Below are 23,729 nucleotides of genomic sequence, written 5' to 3' on the forward strand. Positions count from 1 at the left end.
AAATAGTCTGAATTTTTTCTTTTTCTTTTATGGGGTGTTTACAGTGCTTAATTGTAAAATTTGGGTTAAGTATTTGGTCATAAACTGTGTCATCTGTGACTTCTGCAAAACTCCCCCAATTCCAATTCAATTTCTTAGGCTGACCGGCACTATATCAATGTAGAAGAGATACCTGTATTTGGTTTTCAGGATTAGGAGAGAGGGAGCAGTGAAAGAGGAAAGGGAAGAGAAATTCAAGGGGAGAAGGAAGTGCAAGGGATGAGTTAACTGAGGCTTAGAGATTTGTATGACTTGCCCAAGGTCACAGGGCTACTGTCCACTGCGGTAACTATTAATAGCTAGCATCTGTATAGGGCTTTAAAATTCACATAGCACTTGACATGTATTATCTCATTGGATCCTTCACAACAACCCTGTGAGGCAGGTATTATTACTATGGTGATCCACTGGATAGAGTGTAGGACTTGGCGTCAGGAAGACCCAAGTTTGAATCTTGTCTTAGACACTTAGTTGTGTGACACTGAGCAAGTCACTTAACCTTTTTGTGCCTCAATTACTTCATCTATAAAATGGGAATAATAGTACATATTTTACAGGGTTGTTGTGAAGATTAAGTGAGTTAATATTTGTAAAGCCCTTTGCAAACCTTGAAGCTCTTTATAAATACTAGCTATCATCTGTTGTTCAGTCATTTAGTCATGTCTGATTTTTAGATTTTCTTTTTAGATATTTTAGATTTATTTTTAGATTTCCTTGGCAAAGATACTGGAGTAGTTTGCCATTTCCTTCTCCAGCCCATTTTACAGATGAGGAAACTGAGGTAAACAGGGTTAAGTGACTTACCCAGGATCACACAGCTAATAAAGTGTCTAAAGTCCTGTTTGAACTCAGGTCTCCTGACTTCAGACTCGTGCTTTATCTGCTGTGTCACCTAGATTCCCAGCTATTATTATTATTATCTCTATTCTATAGATGAGGAAACTGAGGCACTGAGAGCTTAAGGAGTAGTCTTCTTAAACTTTACTCCCCTTCATATACCCTACAACCCAGTGACACTGCCCTTGCTGGCCTCCAACTTGGCACTCCACTCTCTGCCTCTATGCATCTTCACTATCTGTTGTCCCTGTCTAGAATCTTCTTTCTTTCATCCTCCTTGCATCCTTGGCTTCCTTTAAGTTTGAGCTAAAATTCCATCTTTTGTAAGAAGCCTTTCCCACTTCTCAATGTGAGATTATCTCCGAGTTGTCTTGTATACACAGTCAGTTTTGGTGTAATTCTCATTTTGAAAACATTGATTTGTTCCCAACTGATTGATATATTAAGGAACAATTTGAGTACAATGTAAAACTCAAGTTTACTTAGTTGATTCCCTCATCGTGAAACTGCATCTTACTGAACTGAGCACAAAATGCACACACCTCAAAGTAGCAACCTCAGTTTACCACCTTATTCTGCAAACTTGGATAGTAACTCTTCACTCTAACTTGCAAACTACAACCTGTCCCAAGCCTACGTCCGCAACAAAACTTAAGAGCTTTTTCAAGGTGGAGTAGCGTATTTGTTGTCTGTCTTTGTATAGTTGCAGCTGTGCTTGGAGAAAGGTTGACCTGAACCCACAAAGTCTGATGGTACCACTGTTTATTATATTATTTATGTATTAACCATTGAACACCTGCAAAATTGCTGCTTTTAAAAATTAGTTTTCTCTATTTTTTTATGTCACTGACCAAGTTTTTGAATGTTGTGCCTCTAGCCCCATTTTCCCCATAAAGCCTTTGGTTTTTACCTCACGATTTTGCATATTTTTAAGAGCACATAGTTTTACTTATAGTAGAATTGACTGTATCTTGTTTGTATATAGTTGTTTGCGTGTTCCTTCCTCCTCCCCATCATATAATGATTTTCTTGAGGACCAAGACTCTTTTATTTGCCTTTCCCTGGATCTCCAGGTGCAGCCCCTAGCCCGTAGTAAGCTCTTCATAAATGCTTAGTTATTTGACCTAGTCACAAGTTATGTGTCTTGGGTGGGATCTGAGCTCAGGTCCTCTTGACTCCAACCTTAGTATGCACATTACCCCAACTAGGCTGACTTTGTTCACAAATGAGCGCTCAACTTTTCTCCCTAGTACTTTTTGGAGGTGAAGCAACTTGAGAACAGAAAGGAGGAAGTATGAAGTGGTTCAAGATCCATCTCTGGGATAAGTTGATATAGATGTGTATATATTGATTAAGGAATTCTTCTATGCTGGTGGGAATCCATGCCATCAGTAGAAAATTTGGATGCTAGAAAAATAAAATCTAGCTAGGAGCCCTACGAGGTAGCTTAAGAAATAGCGTGGCGAAGCATGGAGAGCATTGGAGGACTTGGAAGGTAGGGTAAGGGAATGAGGAACAAGCATTTAAATATTTTAGCTCCTGCTGGGTACTAAGCACTTCACTAACATCTCCTTTGATCTTTGTGATAACCCTGTGAAGTAGGTGCTGTTATCATTCCCATTTTATAGCTGAGAATACTGAGGCAAATGTGGTTAAGTGACTTGCCCAGGGTCACAAAGCTAGTAAGTGTCTGAGGCCAGATTTGAACTCGGGTCTTCCTGATTCCATGCCTGGTGCTCTATCTGATGTGTCTCCTGGCTGGAATCTGAAAGGCCTAGATTTTAATGCATTTGAACACATTTCCTACCCATTTGACCTAACCTCTCTTAGCGACAGTTTCATCATCTGTAAGATGAATGCATTGGCCTTGATCACCTCTAAGGTTCATTCCAGCTCCAAATTTATGATTCCATGCTAAGTTTTACTACATATCTGAAAGTGCATAAATTATACCTAACATTTTGTTAATTTATGGAGATATTTGTCATTACCTGTTTGAAAGATTATATTAAATCTGTTTACATACAAAATATGTAAATACTGTAGCATTGCTTGACCTTGTGGTCATTTTATAAACAATAATTATTACTCCTTGGAGCATATTCATGTAGTCAGTGAGGTATGTGCTTTTGCTTGTTATCTTATTTGCTTCTCTAAACAAAAGAGATCACAGGGTTTAGAGTTCAAGAAATGGGGTTGTTATTGTTCTGTTGGTTCATGGCACATCTTGGAACAGAGCCCAGGTCATCTGACTCATGTCAAAGAATAAATTACTTCCAGCGACTGGTGGAAACAACATGGCGGATGGATGAAGGAGAGTAAGACAGAAAGGCTGTTTGGTATAATATTTACATTTCTGTACAGGCCACTCTGGACTTCTACCATGCCCCAATTCTTCGTCCTGTAACCTCCCTCACCTGCAGTTCCCACGCTGGATGTACCCTCCATCCCTGTGTCTCCTCCCTCTGATTGGCTGGCTCCTTCTAAGACCTCCCTTTAAGGAGGGTACCTAGACCAGTCATATCTCATCCTCTCCAGGCTGCACACAGAATTCCTCTGCTTTGCCCTTCTCTTCCAACTTTCTGTCCCACCTCCCTTTCAGTTTCTTTGTTTGTGTTAGGACAGGGACTGTTTTTTATGTTTGTTTTTCTTCCCTGTGCTTACTACAGCGCTTAGCACCTAAGAATAGATTCACAAATGCTTATTGACCGTCTGATTACTGAGATTCTTTTACTTAAGCAGAGAGCAAACTTAGGAGGGAGACAGGGAGAAAGCTCCTTCTATCTAAAAGGAATCGTCTCAGTGAAATGCTTATTTAACCCTGTCTTCCTCCTCCCTCCTTTTTTTCCCCATTGGGTTTGGCAGTGAAACCTGATTGTGGCCGCTTTTCATTTTCCTATTAATCTCACATTGACCACATCTTTCCCAGGTTGCTGATGATTCACCTGCTGAGCTTGTGGTTTCCTGGGGAAGTCAGTTTGTGGTCATTGGCCATGATTTCTATTTTAACCTTTAGGAACTCAGTGGAGAATTAAGTGAAATAACAAAGTGTGTATGAAGTGATAACCCACCTCCCACCCCCATTGAGGACTTAATCTAATGGGCTTTAGACACTGGGGAAAAGCTAGCTAGCATTGATTTAATTTCCAGCTTCAAAATTTTACCTTCTTTAGGTCTTTTCTTAACATTGCCTTTGCCTTCTGATGTACAGCTAATATTTTATGCTGTGCTCTTGCGTACTTTTAAAGTCTTTTTTTGGGAATGGTGTCTGGGGCAGGATCTTAGGTTTGTTAGTCTACCCTCCTCATTTGACAGATGAGGAAACTGAGGCTGAAATAAATTAGGTGACAGGCATAAAGCCAATACAGAGGGCAGAGCTGAGGTTTCAACCTAGATTTTCTGACTCCAAATCCACCCCACCACTCTTTCCACTTTACCAGGCTCTCAAGAGTTATTTGTCCTGGTAAAGACCAGACCAGATCTCAAGAGGGTTTTCTTTAGGCCTCTTAGATTGTGTAATTCTTTAAAAAGAATCTTCATACTGTTCATTCATGTCCAACTCTTCATGACCCCATTTATGGTTTCCTTGGCCAAGATAATAGAGGGGCTTAGCAGTTCCTTCTCTGGCACTTTTAGGAAACTGAAGCAAACAGGGTTGAATGATTTATCTGGTCATGGAACTAGAAGTGTCTGAGGTCACATTTGAACTCAGGAAGAGGAGTCTTCTTGACTCCAGGCCTGCCATTCTATCCACTGTACCCCAGTAGCTGCCCCTTTCGTTAAAAAAGAATATGAAACTAGAGTTCCAAGATTTTGGTAACAAATGAACATCCCACTTCTCATTAACTGCTCATAGCCTGGCTTCTGATTTTATCATTCCACTGAAACTGCTCTCTCCAAGTTATTAATGATCTCTTAATGGCCTTTTTTCATTTCCTTCTAGATCTTTCTGCAACCTTTGACAGTGTTGATCACTCCTTGATACACTTTTCTCTAGATTTTCAGGATACCACTTTCTTCTAGTTTTTCTTCTACTGTTGAGGTTTAGGGGTACTTGGACCCCCCAAAATAGTGACATGGCAGGTCCTGTCCAACAGAATTTGACCCAAGCCTTCTTTTAGCCAAAGAAAAATAAAAGTTTATTAAAGAATCCTCCATTTTGGGTCGACTCTTAAGGAATCTGAGCATTTGTGATGCTTGTGTGGACAAGGGGTCAGATTGAATCTAAGCCCTTGTGATAAGGGCCAGGTTGAATCTGAGCATTTGTGATGCTGGAACTAGCAAGCAGGCCAGAATGAATCTGAGCACCTTAATGGAGGCAAGATGGATCTTACGTACAGAAAGACTGATGGAGGGATGTAGGGGTGGCCAAGTAGTCTAGGGGGGATCTTGATGGGAATGGTCAGTAGTCTGGGGCCTGTTGGCACCAGGAACCAAGAGAATGAGAATTTGATAGGATCAAGGGTGGGAACCAGCCCGGGGCAATCTGGAGGTAACAGAGATTTGGGCTTAGCTATAACCAAAGGCTTATGGCCTCTGGTGAATGGCCACATAAAGTGGGAAGATTCAAGGAGAGTTCAAGGGGGTTCCCAGAGCCTGTACTCTGTCACTACCCATATGATCTTTCCTTGTCTCCTTTGCTGAATGTTCTCCCAGATCACACCCACTAATAGTAGGTGTCTCTCAGAGTTCAGTCCTGGGCCCTCTTCTTCCTTTCCAGTGCTTCGTAAACTGTGGGTTTGGCCAAAGTAAAATGTTTCTGAACGAGCAGCAACCAAAAATTAATTAAAGATCAAACAAGTAATGAATCTAAGGTGTTTCTGGCAGTACTTGCCTTTGTGTATTGGGCAACTTCATGCACCCTCGGTTATAAACATGCCCTCAGGCCTTGCGGTGCCCAAGCTGAGTGGAAAAAGTTTAAGAAGCCCTGCTCTATACTACTTTACTTGGTTATCTCATCAACTGCCATGGATTTAATTACCTGCTTATTGCTGACCAGTATTCTATATACTTATCCTGTTCCAGTCCCCCAACTAACCTCCAATCTTGTATCTCCAACTGTCTTTCAGATATCTTGAAGTGAATTTCCAGTAGGCATCTTAAACTCATATGTCCAAAACAGAATTTATTATCATTCCCTCTGAACTGTGTCCTACTCCTACCTTCCCTATTACTGTAGAGGGCAATACTATCCTCCCAGTCCCTCAGGATCACAGCCCAGGAGTTATCCTGAATTCCACATTCTCTCACCCTCCCTTCCCATCCAAGCTGCTACTAAGTCAGCCTCTCTTGAATACTCCCCCTTCTCTCCTCTGACATTGCCACTTCTCTACTGCAATTCTCTACTGCTGGTGGGTCTGTCTGCCTTAAGTCTCTTCCCACTCTTACTCCATTCTCCATTGGGGGCAGCTAGGTGGTGCGGTAGATAGAGCACCAGTGCAGGAGTCAGGAGGACCTGAGTTCAAATCTCACCTCAGACACTTAACACTCACTAGCTGTTAAGTGGGCAAGTCATTTAACCCCAATTGCCTCATCCTGGGTCATCTCCAGTCATCCTGATGAATATCTGGTCACTGGATTCAGATGACTGGAGGAGAAGTGAGGCTGGTGACCTGCACAGCCCTCCCTCACTCAAAACAAAGTCAAGTACAAGACATGTCATCATTTCTCTGATGGCATGGTCTTCTTTGGAAACGAAGGATGAACACACGCCATTCTCCATTGAGCCACAAAAGTGATTTACTAAAGCACAAGTCTGATCTTATCACCCCCTCTCTTCCAGTCAGTAAAACTCCAGACCTTTCCTGTTGCTTCTAGGAGCAAATACAAAATGCTTTATTTGTTGTTGTTGTTTTAAAAAATAATTTATTTTTAGTTTTCAGCATTCACTTCCATAAGATTTTGAGTTCTTCATTTTCTCTCCCACTCTCTCCTCCCCCAAGATGGCATACTATCATGATATAGGCTCTACTTACATATTCATATTAAACATTTTCACATTAGCCATGATGTAAAGAAGAATTAGAACTAATGGAAGGAACCAGGAGAAAGAAGAAACAAAACAAAAGGGGAACAAATAGTCTGCTTCCATCTGCATTCAGATTCCCAAGTTCTCCAGATGTGGATAGCATTTTCCATCATGAGTCTTTTGGAGTTGTTCTAGATCCTTGCGTTGCTGAGAAGAGCTAAGTCTACCAAGTCATTCGTTGCACACTGTGTACAGTGTTCTCCTGGTTCTGTTCATTTCACTCAACATCAGTTCGTATAAGTAGATTTTTTCTGAAGTCAGTCTGCTCATCATTTCTCATGGTACAATAGTGTTCCATTACATTCATATGCCACAACTTATTTAGCCATTCGCCAGTTGATGGGCATCCTCTCTATTTCCAGTTCTTGTCCACCACAAAGAGAGCTGCTTTAAATATATTTGAACATGTGCGTCCTTTTCTCATTTGTATGATGTCTTTGGGATACATACCTAGAAGTGGTATTGCTGGGTCAAAGGGTCACAGTTTTATACATAACCCTTTAGGCATAGTTCCAGATTGCTCTCAGAATGGTTGGAGCACTTCACAACTCCATGAACAATGCATTAGTGTTCCAATTTTCCCACATCTTCTCCAATATTTATCATTTTCCTGTTTTGTTGTGTTAGCCAGTCTGATAGGTGTGATGTGGTACCTCAGAGTTGTTTTGAAAATGTCTGTGTGGCATTCAGATCTCTTCATACCCTAGCCCTTTTTTATCTTCCAAACTTCTTAAATCTTACTCCCCAACAGGGTACTCTTTGGTCCAGTGACACTGGCCTCCTGGCTGTTCCACAAGCTAGATACTCCATCTCTCCATTCTAGGCATTGTCTTTGACTGTCCCCATGTCTGGAATGCTCTCTCTCCTCTGCTCTGACCACTGACCTCCCTGGCTTTCTTCAAGTCCCAACTAACATCTGCCCTTCCACAGGAAGCCTTCCCCAAACCCTCTTAATTCAAATGCCTTTTTTCTGTTGATTATTTCCTATTTATCTTGTATATAGGCTGCTTTGTATATATTTGTTAGCATGTTGTCTCTCCTATTAGATCATAAGCTCCTTGAGGGTAGGGACTGTCTTTGACTCTTTTGGGGGGAAGGGTATCTTCAGTGCCTAGCATAGTGCCTGGCACACAGTAGGCACTTAAGAAATGTTAGTTGGTTGATTGATTCTCATCCTCCATTCATGCAGCATTTGCTAAGCACTTCCCATATGCTGGGCACTTTGTTAGGAGCTGAGGACGCAGACTCAAAACTGAAATAACAGCCCCTGCTATTTGGGACCTTACATTCTGTTGGAAGGGGAAAGCTTAACATGTACTCAGAAAAGTAAATACAAGTTATATACAGGGTATCCCAAAAATCTTAGTGCTGTTTTATGCTTAAGATGGCGCTAAAACTTTTGGGACACCCTAAGTTAGATACCAAGATGTTTCCGAGGATGTGGGAGGTGATGATATCTGGTAAGGGGAGTGGGGGAGGAATCAGGGCAGACTTCTGGGAGGATGTGATCCTTGAGCTGAGCTTTGATAGAAGCTTGAGATTCAGTGAGGCAGAGATGAGCAGGCATTCCTTCCCTACTTGGAATGACAAGTGCAGGAAACAGGCTCTTCTCCAGCTTGAGTACCTCTTCACTTAGTAACTCGATCTTCTTCTGGACATCTGTAATGAAGTCCTTTATGAGTGGTGCTTCAGCCAGCCCTCAAAACTGAACAGAGAGAGTAAAAGCCAGACTATGTTAAGGAAGACAATCATTCCGGCCAGACTTTTTAAATTAGGCCTTGGGCTTCAATGTCTTAAAGGTGAGGTTGGTAGGTGGCTCTGTGATCCTGGGGCCCCCAATGCTCCCTGTCTTTGAAGCTCCTGTGCTGTATGATGAGCTAAGAAAAATAATCCTGTTCCAGTCTTCAGGGAGCACTGGTACTGAATGTGAAATGACCACAGTTCTAAGCATATTCTACTTCACTGCAGGGGGGAAACTCTACTTAAGTTTAGAAGAGGTCTTAGAATCTTTGAGAACTGGAAAGAAAAATGAATGGAGGGAAGCTTATTGATTGTAGCAACAACTAGCTTAGGCACCACCTGTGTGGGAAGTTTCCTAGCCTGGGTGAAGTGGCACAGAGCTGTCTCCTTGTCCCAGCTCCAGCTCCTTCACTTTTAGGCCAGGCCAGGCTGGCTACTCATTTAGAAAACGAAACAGCCAAGAATATGAGCAAGTAAGGTTTCCCTGGCTTTTGTTGCTGTTTTTAGTTGGGTCTGAGTCTTCATGACCCCATTTGGCGTTTTCCAGGTAAGGATATTGGAGAGGTTTGCCGTTTCCTTCCTCAGCTCATTTTACAGATGAGGAAACTGAGGCAAACAGGGTTAAGTGGCTTGCCCAGCATCACACAGCTAGTAAGTATCTGAAGCCAGATTTGAACTTGGGAAGATGAGTCTTCCTGACTTCAGGCCAGGTACTCCCTCCACTTTACCACCTATCTTGTCCATAGGTTTCCCTGGTATTGAGTGTCAGTTTGTGATGAGGGTCATTTCCTCATCTTTAAAACAGAGATATTAATACCTGAACTTGGGTGTCTCCTGAGCTTGTAAGACACACAGACATATGAGTAGTTCTTATTCAAGAACTACTTATTCAATGTTCCAAAAATGGAAGTTGACTATAGGACTTAAAGATGGCATCTTAGACATCGTCTGGTTTGGCCACTTCATTTTCCAGATGGGGGGGCCCAGGAAGGTGATATTTAGGATGACTAGAGTAGTATGTAGCAGAGCTGGGACTGGAACCCAGGTCCTCTTACTTTTAAGTTGGTCCTGTGCTCTATAGTGGTTTCTAAATTGAGAACTCAGCCAATTCTCTTTTACCATTTTCCTCAACAAGTTTATTATTATTAAGGCAATTGGGGTGAAGTGACTTGCCTAAGGTCACACAGCTAGTAAGTATCTGAGGCTAGATTTGAGCTCAAGTCCTCCTGACTCCAGGGCCAGTCCTCCATCTACTGTGCCACCTACCTGCCCTCTCAGCTTATAATTGAGTTCTTTCTGTGAGAATTAAGTCATGGTCTCACTAGTACTGCATCATTTTGTCATCTAATTTCCCTGCCCTCTCTGGGGTGGATTAACAGCCCTTCTGTCCCTTGAGCGTAAGGGAGAACATTTCTCAGATAGGGCTTTTAGAACCTTACCTTAGGATCTCAAAGCTGGAAAGGATCTCAGGAGCCCCCTTTCCAAGTGAGCCTTAATTCCATATGCCTCCCTTTGCTCCTTCCCCTCCTCCATCTCTGTGCCCATGCAGAATGGAAGCCTGGACTTAGTAGTGTGTCTGCCTCTGGAGATAGAATTCTTTTGGTTTCTGCTGACAGTGGACATGGGAGATATGAAAGTGAACATGTTGATTGTAAGATATAAGCTCCTCTGAGGCAGAAACTTGTCTCCCTTTGGTTTTTATATCGATAGTGTGTAACACCCAGCACAGGGCCTGGCAGTAATAAGTATCTACCAAATGCCTCTTGGTTTTTGGCCTGATTGGTGCTTTGACTGAGAACAACAACAAAAGACTTGTGAGGACACTAATATGTGTTGGGCTTCAAGCAGCAGGCATTACGTTTCTTGGGTGGCAAGTGGCAAACTGGATAGCATGCCCGGCCTGAAGTGAGGAAGACTCAGTTTCCTGAGTTCAAATCTATCCTCAGATGTTTACTAGCTGTGTGACCCTGGGCAAGTCACTTAACCCTGTTTGCCTCAGTATACTCATCTGTAAAATGAGCTGGAGAAGAAAATGGCAAAGCACTGCAGTGTCTTTGCCAAGAAAACCACAAAAGCAGTCAGAAACAGTCATCCATGACTGAGCAACAACTAAACAACAAAAATTGTCATTTTACTTATTTTGTTAAATATTTCCCTCTGTCCTGTACAACCTGGCCCCATTAAATTTCTAGTCTTATTGCGTATGACTTACCATCTTACATGCTGTGATTCAAACTGACCTTTTCTTACTTCCTCACATGCAATATTCATTCTTTCTTCCTTCCTTCCTTTCTTCCTTTCTTCCTTTCTTCCTTTCTTTCTTTCTTTCTTTCTTTCTTTCTTTCTTTCTTTCTTTCTTTCTTTCTTTCTTTCTTTCTTTCTTTCTTTCTTTTTCTTCCTTCCTTCCTTCCTTCCTTCCTTCCTTCCTTCCTTCCTTCCTTCCTTCCTTCCTTCCTTCCTTCCTTCCTTCCTTTCATCTATCTATCCATGTCATTATTCCTCCCTCTCCCTCTCTCCCTTTCCCCTCCCCTCATTGCCCTGTCCACTCCACCTGCATTGAGTCTACCCCGGACCTGGAAGGTGCTCCCTCCATACCTCCTCTGCATTGAGTCTACCCCGGACCTGGAAGGTGCTCCCTCCATACCTCCTCTGCATTGAGTCTACCCCGGACCTGGAAGGTGCTCCCTCCATACCTCCTCTGCATTGAGTCTACCCCGGACCTGGAAGGTGCTCCCTCCATACCTCCCCACCATGGTCCCTCTGTTCTTTGAAGATGTATCATCCTCTTCATGAAGCCTTTCCTTATCTGCCTCTACTCCCAGCTACTTTGTATTCTACCACTTTATATAGATTTGTATTTATTAACTTTGTATTTGTTAAACATACCTATATATGCTTATGTTTTCTCTTCCATCAGAATTTAAGTTCTTATCAGCAAGATGGTCTCCTCCTTTGTCCCTGGATCCCCAGTGCCTAGTACTGTGCCTGGAATGTAGTAGCCTCTTACACTTACTGATTGGCTACTTTTGTGATCCTGTGATTGCTATTTTGAAGCCCATGAGATGAGCAATTGAGTAAGGAATTTGTTCCGACTCTGTAAGGAATTAATTCATGCTGTTTATCTGATGCTTACAGGATTGTGTCTGCTACGGCATTTCATTATTATGGTATTTTCCTTGTGAAACTCAAATTTTGACTGTATGACAAGATAATTGGAAGTAAAGTACCGTGTTCTGCTTCATCCATTTTCTGAGAAAATGCTATCACTATTATACAGAATCTACCAATTCAGTGACTTATGGAATGCCTTGAAGTGTAACCTAAAAGACTCTTTAGGTACCATCAGATTTACAGCTCTGATGTGTAAATAGTTATTGAGTAAATATGTCAACATTTAGAATAAAGCTTTTTGCTTCAGCAAAGACGTTCTATCTTTAGAAAAATCATTTTGCGTTTCCATTAGTGTACAGAGAAACAATCATAAATGTTACACAAATATTGTATATACAAATATTACATATACAGTAATAAATGAGCTGTTAAATCTAATTAATAGTTGAGTATTCCTAGGACACAGAGAGGCAGTTAGAGGCTCAGTGGATAGAGTACGGGGCCAAGAGTCAGGAAGTCAGGAAGAAATCTGGCCTCAGACACTTATTAGCTGTGTGACTCTGGGTAAGACACTTCACTCTGCCTCAGTTTCCTCATCTGTAAATGAGCTGGAGAAGGAAATGGCCAAGAAAATCCTATAAGGGGGTCATGGAGAGTTGGACATGACTCCGCAACAACCACACAAGGCATTATCCTGCGGTGGGCATTCAGAAGTGAGGCTATCTGGCTTAAAGAACAGCATTGTCCTGGGAGAGAGGATGACCTACTTTTAGCCCTGGCTCTGTCACTGACTAGTTAAGAGACATTATAGAAGTCACTTTGGGTCTGAGGTTCTGATTCTGGAAAATGATCTGTATGGGCCTTTTGAGTTGAGTATGAGATGACTGGAATGATGGTGGAGGAATACAAAGTATGTACCACACAGTTAATGGGGAGGGAGGGAGGAATGTCCCATGTATAGTAAAATACTGAGAATGGCATTCTTTGTAGGATCAGTTGAGTGCTGAAGTTGGTAGAGCTCTGTGCCTTGAGTCAGGAAGATCTGAATTCAAATTCAAATCAGACACATCCTAGCTGTGTGACCCTGAGAAAGTCATTCTCTGCCTCAGTTTCCTCATCAGTAATGTTGCCATGATAATAGCATATAGCCCCCAGGCTTGTTGTGAGGATAAAATGAGATAATATTTATAAAGGATTTTGCAAACTTTAAAGTGCTATATAAATACTACCTGTTATTATTATTAATAGAAAGGCTAGAAATTGTTGGGTGAGACGCCCATCAGTTAGGGGTTGGTTAAAGAAGTCGTGGTATATGTACAAAATGATATATTCTTATTTCAGAAGAAATGGCAATATGAGGAACTCATAGAGACATGGGAAGGCTTTTGATGAAGCATACAGACCCAAGAGAACAATATACACTGACATCAGTGATACACCTAACACTAGAAGGGGCCAGCTGATCTCTCTTGATTACTTGCAGTGACAGTCTTTATTTAGGAGAACAGAGCATCCTATCTCTCAGTAGAGAAGTGGGAAACTATGAATGTGGAATTCAATATATACTGTCTGACACAATTGCCTTATTTGTTAGACTTTTCTTTTCTTCAAGGGAAGGTTTAATGGTGGGAACGGGATTTGAGTATAAATGCAAATTACTGTAATGTTAAAAATCCACAGATGGTGTTCAGCCAAAAAAAAAAATTAGGATCACAAAATCTTAGACCTGGTGCTGGAAGGGACCTAAGAAGCCTGGTTGCCCAACCCTCTCATTTTAAAGATGACTGTCCTAAAAGTGACTTGCCTAAAGTTACAAGTCTAGTATGTGGCAGAAGTGGGATATGAATCCTGGTCCTCTGACTCTAGAGTCTCTTTTTTTCTTTTCTTTTTTTTTTTATAGTAACATTTCATTTATTCCATGTTGTTCTAGGGCAGCAGATTTCAAACTTTTTTCTTTGCAGGACTCTTAAAAATTATTAAAGATTTCCCCTTTCCCCAAGTTTATATTTAGGTATATTATATCTATCTATATTTACTGTATTAGAAATTAAAGAAGTTTTGTATTATGATGAAAATAATTTTGACCTCATGGACCCCCTAAAAGTGCCTCTAGGACATCCAAGGGTCCATGGGCCATATATTTTATATTATTATTTTTTTCCTTTATTTATTTATTCAACTTTTAACATTCATTTTCACAAAATTTTGGGTTCCAAATTTTCTCCCCTTTTGTCCCCTCCCCCCACCCCAAAACACCGAGCGTTCTAATTGCCCCTGTCTGCCAATCTGCCCTCTCTTCTATCATCCCTCTCTGCCCTTATCTCCATCCTATACCCCTTTACCTGTATTTCTTATTTCCTAGTGGCAAGAACAGTACTCGACAGTTGTTCCTAAAACTTTGAGTTCCAACTTCTCTTCCTCCCTCCCTCCCCACCCCTTCCCTTTGGAAGGCAAGCAATTCAATATAGGCCAAATCTGTGTAGTTTTGCAAATGACTTCCATAATAAGTGTTGTGTAAGAACTAATTATATTTCCCTCCATCCTATCCTGTCCCCCATTACTTCTGTTCTCTCTTTTAATCCTGTCCCTCCCCATGAGTGTTGACCTCAAATTGCTCCCTCCTCCCCATGCCCTCCCTTCCATCATCTCCCTGACCCTGCTTATCCCCTTATCCCCCACTTTCCTGTATTGTAAGATAGGTTTTCATACCAAAATGAGTATGCATTTTATTCCTTCCTTTAGTGGAATGTGATGAGAGTAAACTTCATGTTTTTCTCTCACCTCCCCTCTTTATCCCTCCACTAATAAGTCTTTTGCTTGCCTCTTTTATGAGAGATAATTTGCCCCATTCCATTTCTCCCTTTCTCCTCCCAATATATTTCACCGCTTGATTTCATTTTTTTAAGATATGATCCCATCCTCTTCAATTCACTCTGTGCACTCTGTCTCTATGTGTGTGTGCGTGTGCGTGTGCATGTGTGTGTGTGTAATCCCACCCAGTACCGAGATACTGAATAGTTTCAAGAGTTACAAATATTGTCTTTCCATGTAGGAATGTAAACAGTTCAACTTTAGTAAAGTCCCTTATGACTTCTCTTTGCTATTTACTTTTTCATGCTTCTCTTCATTCTTGTGTTTGAAAGTCAAATTTTCTTTTCAGCTCTGGTCTTTTCATCAAGAAAGCTTGAAAGTCCTCTATTTCATTGAAAGACCAATTTTTCCCCTGAAGTATTATACTCAGTTTTGCTGGGTAGGTGATTCTTGGTTTTAGTCCTAGTTCCTTTGACTTCTGGAATATCCTATTCCATGCCCTTTGATCCCTTAATGTAGAAGCTGCTAGATCTTGTGTTACCCTGATTGTATTTCCACAATACTTGAATTGTTTCTTTCTAGCTGCTTGCAGTATTTTCTCCTTGACCTGGGAACTCTGGAATTTGGCCACAATGTTCCTAGGAGTTTCTCTTTTTGGATCTCTTTCAGGCGGTGATCAGTGGATTCCTTGAATACTTATTTTGCCCTCTGGTTCTAGAATATTAGCGCAGTTTTCCTTGATAATTTCGTGAAAGATGATGTCTAGGCTCTTTTTTTGATCATGGCTTTCAGGTAGGCCCATATTTTTAAATTGTCTCTCCTGGATCTCTTTTCCAGGTCAGTTGTTTTTCCAATGAGATATTTCACATTCTCTTCCATTTTTTCATTCTTTTGGTTTTGTTTTGTGATTTCTTGGTTTCTCATAAAGTCATTAGCCTCCATCTGTTCCATTCTAATTTTGAAAGAACTATTTTCTTCAGTGAGCTTTTGAATCTCCTTTTCCATTTGGCTAATTCTGCTTTTGAAAGCATTCTTCTCCTCATTGGCCTTTTGAACCTCTTTTGCCAATTGAGTTAGCCTGTTTTTAAAGGTGTTATTTTCTTCAGCATTTTTTTGGGTCTCCTTTAGCAGGGTGTTTACTTGTTTTTCATGCTTTGCTTGCATGTCACTCATTTCTCTTCCCAGTTTTTCCTTCACCTCTCTAACTTGATTTTCAAAATCCTTTTTGAGCTCTTCCATGGCCTGAGCCCATTGAGTGGGCTGGGATACAGAAGCCTTGACTTCTGTGTCTTCGCCTGATGGTAAGCATTGTTCTTCCTCATCAGAAAGGAAGGGAGGAAATGCCTGTTCACCAAGAAAGTAACCTTCTATAGTCTTATTTTTTTTCCCTTTTCTAGGCATTTTCCCAGCCAGTGACTTGACTTCTGAGTGTCCTCTCCACCCCCACCTTGCCTCCAGATCCGCCCAGCCAGCACTTGGGGTCTGAGATTCAAATGCTGCTTCCCAACCTCAGGGCTTTGGGCGGGGGCAGGGCTGCTGTTCAGTGTGAGATTAAGTTCAGGTGCTCAGGTGGGGGCAGGGCTGCCTCTCGGGCTCAGTTCCCTCAGGGGGTTTATGCAGAGACCTTCAACAATGGATCCAGGCTCCTGCCTGCTTGGGGAGCCCTGGTCTGCTCCCGCCTCCACTGCTGCCTCCCGAGGGGGCCTGAGTTATGGGGGCACCCCACACCCTTCTTGACCCGCCGAAGAGACCCTCTCACTGACCCTTGTCACCTGTGGGTGGGGGACCCGCACGGCCGCTGGAGATTCCGTCCCTGAAGCCTGCTCGGATCCGCTCCTTCCCGCGCCACACCGCTGAGGCAGGATTGGGCTCTGCTCCAGGTCCGGGGTGCGAGGGACCTTTTGGGAGAGGTTTTCAGGCTCTCTGGAGCAGAAATCTCCTCTGCTCCGTTGTTCTGTGGCTCCTGCTGCTCCAGAATTCGCCGGTGGTTCTTTTTTTACAGATATTTTATGGGCAGTGGGTTCGGAGGTAGCGTATGTGCGTCTTTCTACTCCACCATCTTGGCTCCGCCCCCCTCTTTTTTCATTGTTCCATGCCAGATACAAAAAATATTTTGAAGGAAGAATTGATCAGACTTAATGGGTTACATAAGATGACAGAATGAAGAAAAGACTCCAGGGGTTCAGTCTTTGTTGACTGAGAAACTGGTTATGCCAATGATAGAAAGAAGGGAATTGTGGCACAGAAAGATTTGTTTTTGTTGTTGCTGAGGAGGAGGATGAGTCCATGTATTTGCTGGTTTTTGAACTGATGGAGTTGTATATTCAAGTAGAAATGTCTATAAAGGACTACAGGAAATTCAGGTTTAGAATTTGGGAGAAGGATTAGGACTGGAGATTGAGATTTGGGATAACTGCTGGGTAGAAGTGATGGGGTGAGAAGAGAAAGATAAACAGAATTGAGGACTGAATCTCAGGAACATGTGTGGAAGAAAGAAATAACTAGTATAATATACTATGGAAACCAGTGGAGTAGAAATTTTCATGAAGATGTGTTCAGTATCAGCAATGGTAAGAAATAGTAGAACAGGGAAGGAATTGTTGGATTTGGTCAGACTGTCAAGGTCCTCAGAAAAGTTGATTTTAAGCTAGAGTGGTATGGACAGAAGACTAGTCTTGAGGAAGACTGCTGAAATGAGGGCAGTGGTACAGATCTCATGTGACAAGTTTGGCAGTGAAAGGAAAAAGGGTCTGGTTGGTGTAGTCAAATAGAGCAGCAGATTCAAGAGAAAACACTTATAGGACATAGAGGATGCTTTTGCTCCATGTGTAAAACTGAGGAACAGATGTTCCTTTGTAATATCTATTTCCATATCTTCCAGTAAATATTTGATTGCATGAGTGGCAGGGGAAATCACTTTGACATTTTGGAGGGGTTTGTTTCAGGCTGAACAGCACAGGTCTTGAGTGGCCTACCCTACCACACACTCTTTATGGAGCATTTTCTTCCAGGCTGACCTGTAACCTTTATGTTCCATAGGTAACATGCTGGAATGGTGTCTGCCTCAAGATATTGATCTAGAAGGAGTTGAATTCAAATCTATGGCCAGTGGGTCCCATAAAATTCAGTCTGACTTCATGTAAGTGTTTGTGAACTCATATCCTTCTTCTTTTTGTTTCTCCTCTCCCCTCCAAAAAATTCTTCTATTTTCTAGAAAATTAGGAAATCTCCACCTCACCTCTCACCCCCAACATAGTAGTTTGAGATTTTTCATCAAAGAATGATGTTTTCTTTGTGTCTACATTAATATTATATTCTTAACACACCTCACTTCCCACCCTCAACATAGTAGTTTGAGACTTTTCATCAAAGAATGATGTTTTCTTTGGGTCTGCATTAATATTTTGTGTTCTGGGTATCAAAATCCAGCTGCCCATTTTAATGTGAGATAGACTTTGAGTTGCTGTTTAAATAAGGCATAAACTCTGGTTGTCTGATTCTCTAGTCTCCTTTCAGTTGTAGTACATCAGATACAAGAAATATTTTCAAGGAAGATTTGTTGAGACTTCATAAGGTTGGGTACCTGTACCACTGACCTCCGTAAAGTCGTCTGAACAAATGACTTTTAGTGAAAAGTAGGCTGAAGGGAACTCAAGTGAGTTCTAGCCCTCTGGAATCAATGGCCTGTAACCATGACTAATGCCAGGCCTTGAACAAGGGAAGGAAATAGCATGGCCCCACTGACCACAAGCTCTACTGCCCTGAGAGAGGAAATAAGGAGAGAAAACACCCCGTATAAGGCAAGGACCGTTATCTATGTCACGAACACAAATGTGGAGTGGCCTGATGATTAAGGCTACTGCTGTACATTCTACAAGAAGCCAGTTAGCAGTGTTAACAGAATCTGAAGATATAGGGCTGGAAGATATAGGACTTTAGACTTCACTTAGTTCTCTCTCTTCATTTACAGATGAGGAAGTTGAGGTTTGACAAAATTGACACTTTAAATAATTTTTTTTAAGGTTACCAAGGTATGTCAGAATTAGAATTTGGGTCTTCTGACTCAGAATTCAGTGCTCTTTTTAATATCATATTGGTTGAGAGGCAGTAATGGAAAACTGCTGTTTATAGGGTCAAGAGAGATGGTTTGATTCCTACTTTACACACTGAAGTATGTCTCTGACCATAGGCAAGTCTCTTAATCTCCCTGAGCCTCAGTTTTCTCATCTGTAAAATGGGAATATTACCTCTAGTATTAATAACCCTGACCCTAATAACCCTCTTAGGGTTGTTATGAAAATTAAATAAGATCATTTATGTAAAGTATTTAAAAAATAAAGTCCCAAATACATGTTGGCCATTATTTAAGATTATTATTATTTAATAGGGAAATTGGGGTATAGGAGGGCAGAGGGACTTATGTCCAATCATATAGCATGTGAGTGGAAGAGCCAGGCTTTGAACTCTTGGGCCTTTCTGTATCATAGAGTCATAGCATCATTTTAAATGATTTTTCCTATTGATCAAGCCCTCCAATTTAGGAGGATGGAGGAAAAAAAGACAAAAGATGCCAGCTATAGTGTTTTTTTCCCCTATTCATTGCCATTCTGACACTGGAGCATCATGGGTAGGAGTCATTTGGAAGAGAAATATCATTCTTTTAATCTAGGGCATCATCAGGCTGTAGGGGTTGGGGAGGGCAGGGAGACTTTGAACTTAGCAAAAAGACTCTTAATGAGAGATGGCAATGATGTTCCCTAAACGTACCATGCTAGCATGTGTTGACCTTGTGACTACATAACTTGTTTCCTTTAATAGCCTATGGTGGGGACAGAGTATCACCTCCACATCCCCTACCCACACTCTGGGACCATGGCTTTCTTGCCTCTCACCTTACACCAAAGGCTGCATGCCGCTGTGCAGGGGAAAAAACATTTGGATGTGGAACCTCTAGGAGCCAAGGTTTGAGTCGAATATGTTTTTGTTGTCTCCCTTGGTCAGGTTATTTAATCTTTCTTGGCATTGATTTCCATATTGCAAAAATAAAGGGAATATACATGCACTGACTCCAGGCACTGAGAAGTCATGCAGGTACTATTTGCTCCTTGACAGGTGTTTGAGAATAAGCTGACCATTTGTTAATAAGAAGACAAAACAACTTTTAAAAGAAAGTAAGAGTATAATTTCTATGGAACTAGTTTCCACTTGTCGGTGCTTATGGTGTAGAAAACAAATATTTTTTAGGCACTTAACTGTGTGCCAGGCACTATACTAAGCATTGAGAATACAAAATGCAAACAAAGGTCAGCCCTGCTTTCAGGGAGCTTATGTGATAAAGGAGAAAACTGAAAAACCAGCAGATGGGAGAATAGAGAAGTACTTGCTAAGGGGTATGGTAGAGAAAGACTGAGAGTCCAGAATGGAATCCAGAGAAGAATGAAGACATGGCCAGCCTACATGTTTTCCTATAAGTGGAGGTTTTGGGAAGAACTGCCAGTCAGAGGAAGGGATTACTGGGGCCCAGTGTTCTTCCATAGTGAGGAGGCTGCTCTGGCATGATGCAGAAAGTGTCTGGACAGTCAATTACAGTATGTGGAATGAAGTGCATTCCTTATTCCCGTAGCCAGTGCAATGTTCATTTCCTGAAGATTGAGTTTTTTTGTCCATTACCTATCATGCTACCAGCTCTGGAGATGCTGACTACTGAACTCTTCTTTTTACTATCAGTTGTTGGACTTCTGACTCATGAAGTTTTTGAAAAGGAACAACCCTGCATCTAGAGCTGGGTAGTTATGGTGGCTAAAAATACTATAAAGTAACCAAACCACATCATTCTTTACCTTTGCTCCATTCTTTCCCCAAGAATGGGCCTGTTTGCCATAGGGAAAAGGCAGAATTGATCCATCTGCATTTGCCGTCTTGTGGATGAGACTGAGAGGGGTGCTTCCATGAAATCAATTGCCAGTTCTAAAATAGAGAACTTGAGGTTTCCACAAGTTAGTTAATGGAAACATTTGAAGATAACTCAGCTGTTTAAAGACCTTTAGCATCCTTTCTAATTCTTCTAGAAAGTGACTATCAGTTCCCCAGTTGTGGTCAGAGGGACTAAAATAGCACCATTTCCTTTCTGTGTAATGGGAACCCAAATCTAGGATGATTTGTTCAGTCAGCCCTTACTGAAAAGGGTGCAAAAAGAAATCAAATTTCACTCAACCTTGTATTTAAGCACTGGCCTTGAAGGCTTAGAGATAATCTTCTTTGAGTGCTCTCCCTCCTTTTTTTAAGGGGGAAGGAGGAAATGGTCCTGGAGAGTTTTCTAACCATTTGATGAGCTACCCTTTGCATAAAAGATGGAAGGAAAAAGAGGAAAAGAAGTCCCAAGTTCTCATTGATAGCTAGCTAACCGAAGCATTTATTAAGTATTTAATATTTGTCAGGTGCTATGAATAAATGAAGGCCATTTGTTTTATAGGTGACATTTCAAAGGAGCTTCTGTAACTGCGAACCAATTCATCTGGGGGACAGGTTTAGTCACTGACACTTAATCAGGGTAGTTTTTAATAATTTAAAATTTTCTTTTTATTGTGAACTTAGTCATTGGTACGCAGAGTAAACAAAGAACAAGAAAAATGATTGTATTATAATAAAAAATAACATTTATATATCATTATACAAAGCCCTTTGTGGCTATTATTTGATTCTCACAACAGTGCTGTGAGGGAGGTGCTGTTGTTAGTTTAGTACATATTATTAATATAAAGACCTATATACTAATGTTATGTATAGCTTGTTTCTTACTCCATGGCCAAAAACTGCCTTTTTTCCTCTGGGTTTACTGGCTGTGTTTCTTGCTCAAAGATCAAGCCTTTAACCCAGTTCACTGTGACAACAAATCCCCACCCACCTATCACAGAATGGACTTTTTTACCCAGGAACCCTGAGAGGTCTTCCCCTCCCAGTTTTTTTTGTTTTTGTTTCGTTTTGTTTTGATTAAAGGGGCTATCCCCTTGAGTAACTTAAAGAAGCCTATTCATTGAATGGGTGTATCTCACTCAAAGTAAGTCTGAAAGGGCCAGGGTCTCCCATTGCATTCTGAGCCATCTCCAGTCATCCTGATGAATATCAGGCCACTGGACCCAGATGGCTCAGGAGAAGAAAGTGAGGTTGGTGACCCTGCACATTCCTCCCTCACTCAAATTAAAGTCTACCATAAATCATGTCATCATCTTGATGTCATGTTCCTCTTAGAGAATGAAGGACAAGCACAACACAATGTGCATATGTGTATTCAGTTAGTCAATCAGCAAATAAGTGTTAATGCAAGGTATCTACAGAGCAGACAGAAGATATTCCTAGCAGAAGGCACTGGCTGCTCATTTGAACTAGTAAAAGGCCTCCAGCAGGTGAGTCCTGAAGGAAGTCAGGGAAACTAAAGAGGTCAAGGTGAAGAGGGAGCGCATTTCAGCCATAGGGGCAGCCAATACAAACCTAGGAGATGGAGTGTTATGATGGAGGGCAGCAATATGCTGGTAGAGCTTGATCTTGGACTAGAAAAACATAAAGGAACCAGATTGTGAAGGGCTTTAAATGCCAAAGGAGTTTGTATTGGCTCCTGCAGGTCATGTGGAGCCCTGTGGGTGGCTAAAGGTGGTGGTGGGTAGCAGTTAGGACAATCACATTAGTAGCTGAATGGAGGATAGCTTGGAGTGGGGATTGGATTACAAGTTTCTTGAGGACAGGAAGTGTCTTCTGCCTCTTTTTGTATCCTTAGCACTTAGAACAATGCCTGAAATATAGCAGCTGATGCTTAATGTTTATTGATTAATTAAGAAATGTGCAACAGAAAGACCAGTTATAAGACTGTTAAAGTGGTCCAGGGGAGAGGGGATGAGGGCTGGTCCCAGGCTGGTAGTTGTGAGTACAGAGAAGGGGATGTATATGGTGATGTTGTCAGGATAGAAACCAGATTTGCCAGTGGTGTGTGTTATCGAGGGGTGGAGAATGCCATTAAAGTTGTGGACTGGGTGATGGGGAGGATAAGCAGCTAGGTGGAGCAGTGGACTCAGGGAGAGCGGGAGTTCCTATTTTGCTTCAGGTGCTTAATAGCTGTGAGATTATCTCCCAGGGTTGTTGTGAGGATAAATTGAGTTAATATTTGTAAAGCACTTTCCTTATCTGAAAAGTACCTTATTAATGCTGCTATCAGTACTATTATTCTTAATAACAATAAAAATCAGAAATTTAATGAAAAGATATTGTGTTCCCTTTTGCATTTTTTCAGGTTTTCTTCCTTGCATTAAGAAAATGAAAAGTTTTACTGATGAGTTTTTTTAAAAAAAACAGTTTTTATTTTTCAAGTTCTTTCTGTCCCCTTACCCCTCCACTACCCATTGAGAAAGTAAGAAATATGGTACCCTTTATACATATAAAGTAATGTGCAACATATTTCTACTTTAGCTATCTTTTTTAAAAAAGTAAGGAAAAGAAAGGAATAAAAATATACTTCAGTCTGGACTTTGAGATCATCATTTCTCTCTCTGGAAGTGGACAGCATTTTACATCATAAATTCATTGTAGTTATAGTGGATCACTGTATTGATCAGAGTAGCTAAGTCTTTCATAACTGATCATTGTTTACAATACTGCTGTTACTCATGTCTTCTAAAGTACATCTTTGTATAGGGATATAGTGTGTTGTTTAACCACCTGGAGCAGAAATGATTGGTGGAGCACTTGCTTTCATTGTTTATGCAACATGCATTCATTTCTTATATAAAATATAAGAACACAGTCCAAATTAGAATTCCACAAATCCTGTTTTCTGCTTTCACTGGTCATGTTTCTTGTTTGGGGTTTGTTTGTTTGTTTATTTTGTTTTGTTAATTGTAGAGTAAGATGTTGGATACTGTAATCTTCATGTTTATTTTAGCAGGTAGTGAGTTATGCTGTATATATATTGATAAGCATATTGTTTAGATTTTTTTAAACTGCCATATGGCATGGTTGACTTATTATTGCAAATATCTGTTCATGCAAAATAGGCTAGTCCAGAATAGTGATGAAATTTGTAAACTTTGTGGTATCAAGAGTTTTAAATATAAATTTTATGGAGTCCTGTTTTTACAAAAGGTTTCTGTTGTAATTTTATTTCCAGTTTTCATTT

General features: G+C 41.1%; 1 protein-coding gene across 1 annotated transcript in view; it reads left to right on the forward strand.

The window, feature by feature from the left end:
- DENND11 (DENN domain containing 11) overlaps nucleotides 1–23,729 on the forward strand; it is a 56,016-nt gene that overhangs the window by 15,466 nt on the left and 16,821 nt on the right. The window contains exon 2 of the mRNA XM_072652548.1: nucleotides 17,606–17,705. Coding sequence (XP_072508649.1) covers nucleotides 17,606–17,705 — 100 coding nt within the window. The remainder of the gene's footprint in view (nucleotides 1–17,605; nucleotides 17,706–23,729) is intronic.

This window comes from Notamacropus eugenii, chromosome 3, assembly GCF_028372415.1.
Source record: "Notamacropus eugenii isolate mMacEug1 chromosome 3, mMacEug1.pri_v2, whole genome shotgun sequence".
In the NCBI taxonomy this organism is placed as follows: Eukaryota; Metazoa; Chordata; class Mammalia; order Diprotodontia; family Macropodidae; genus Notamacropus; species Notamacropus eugenii.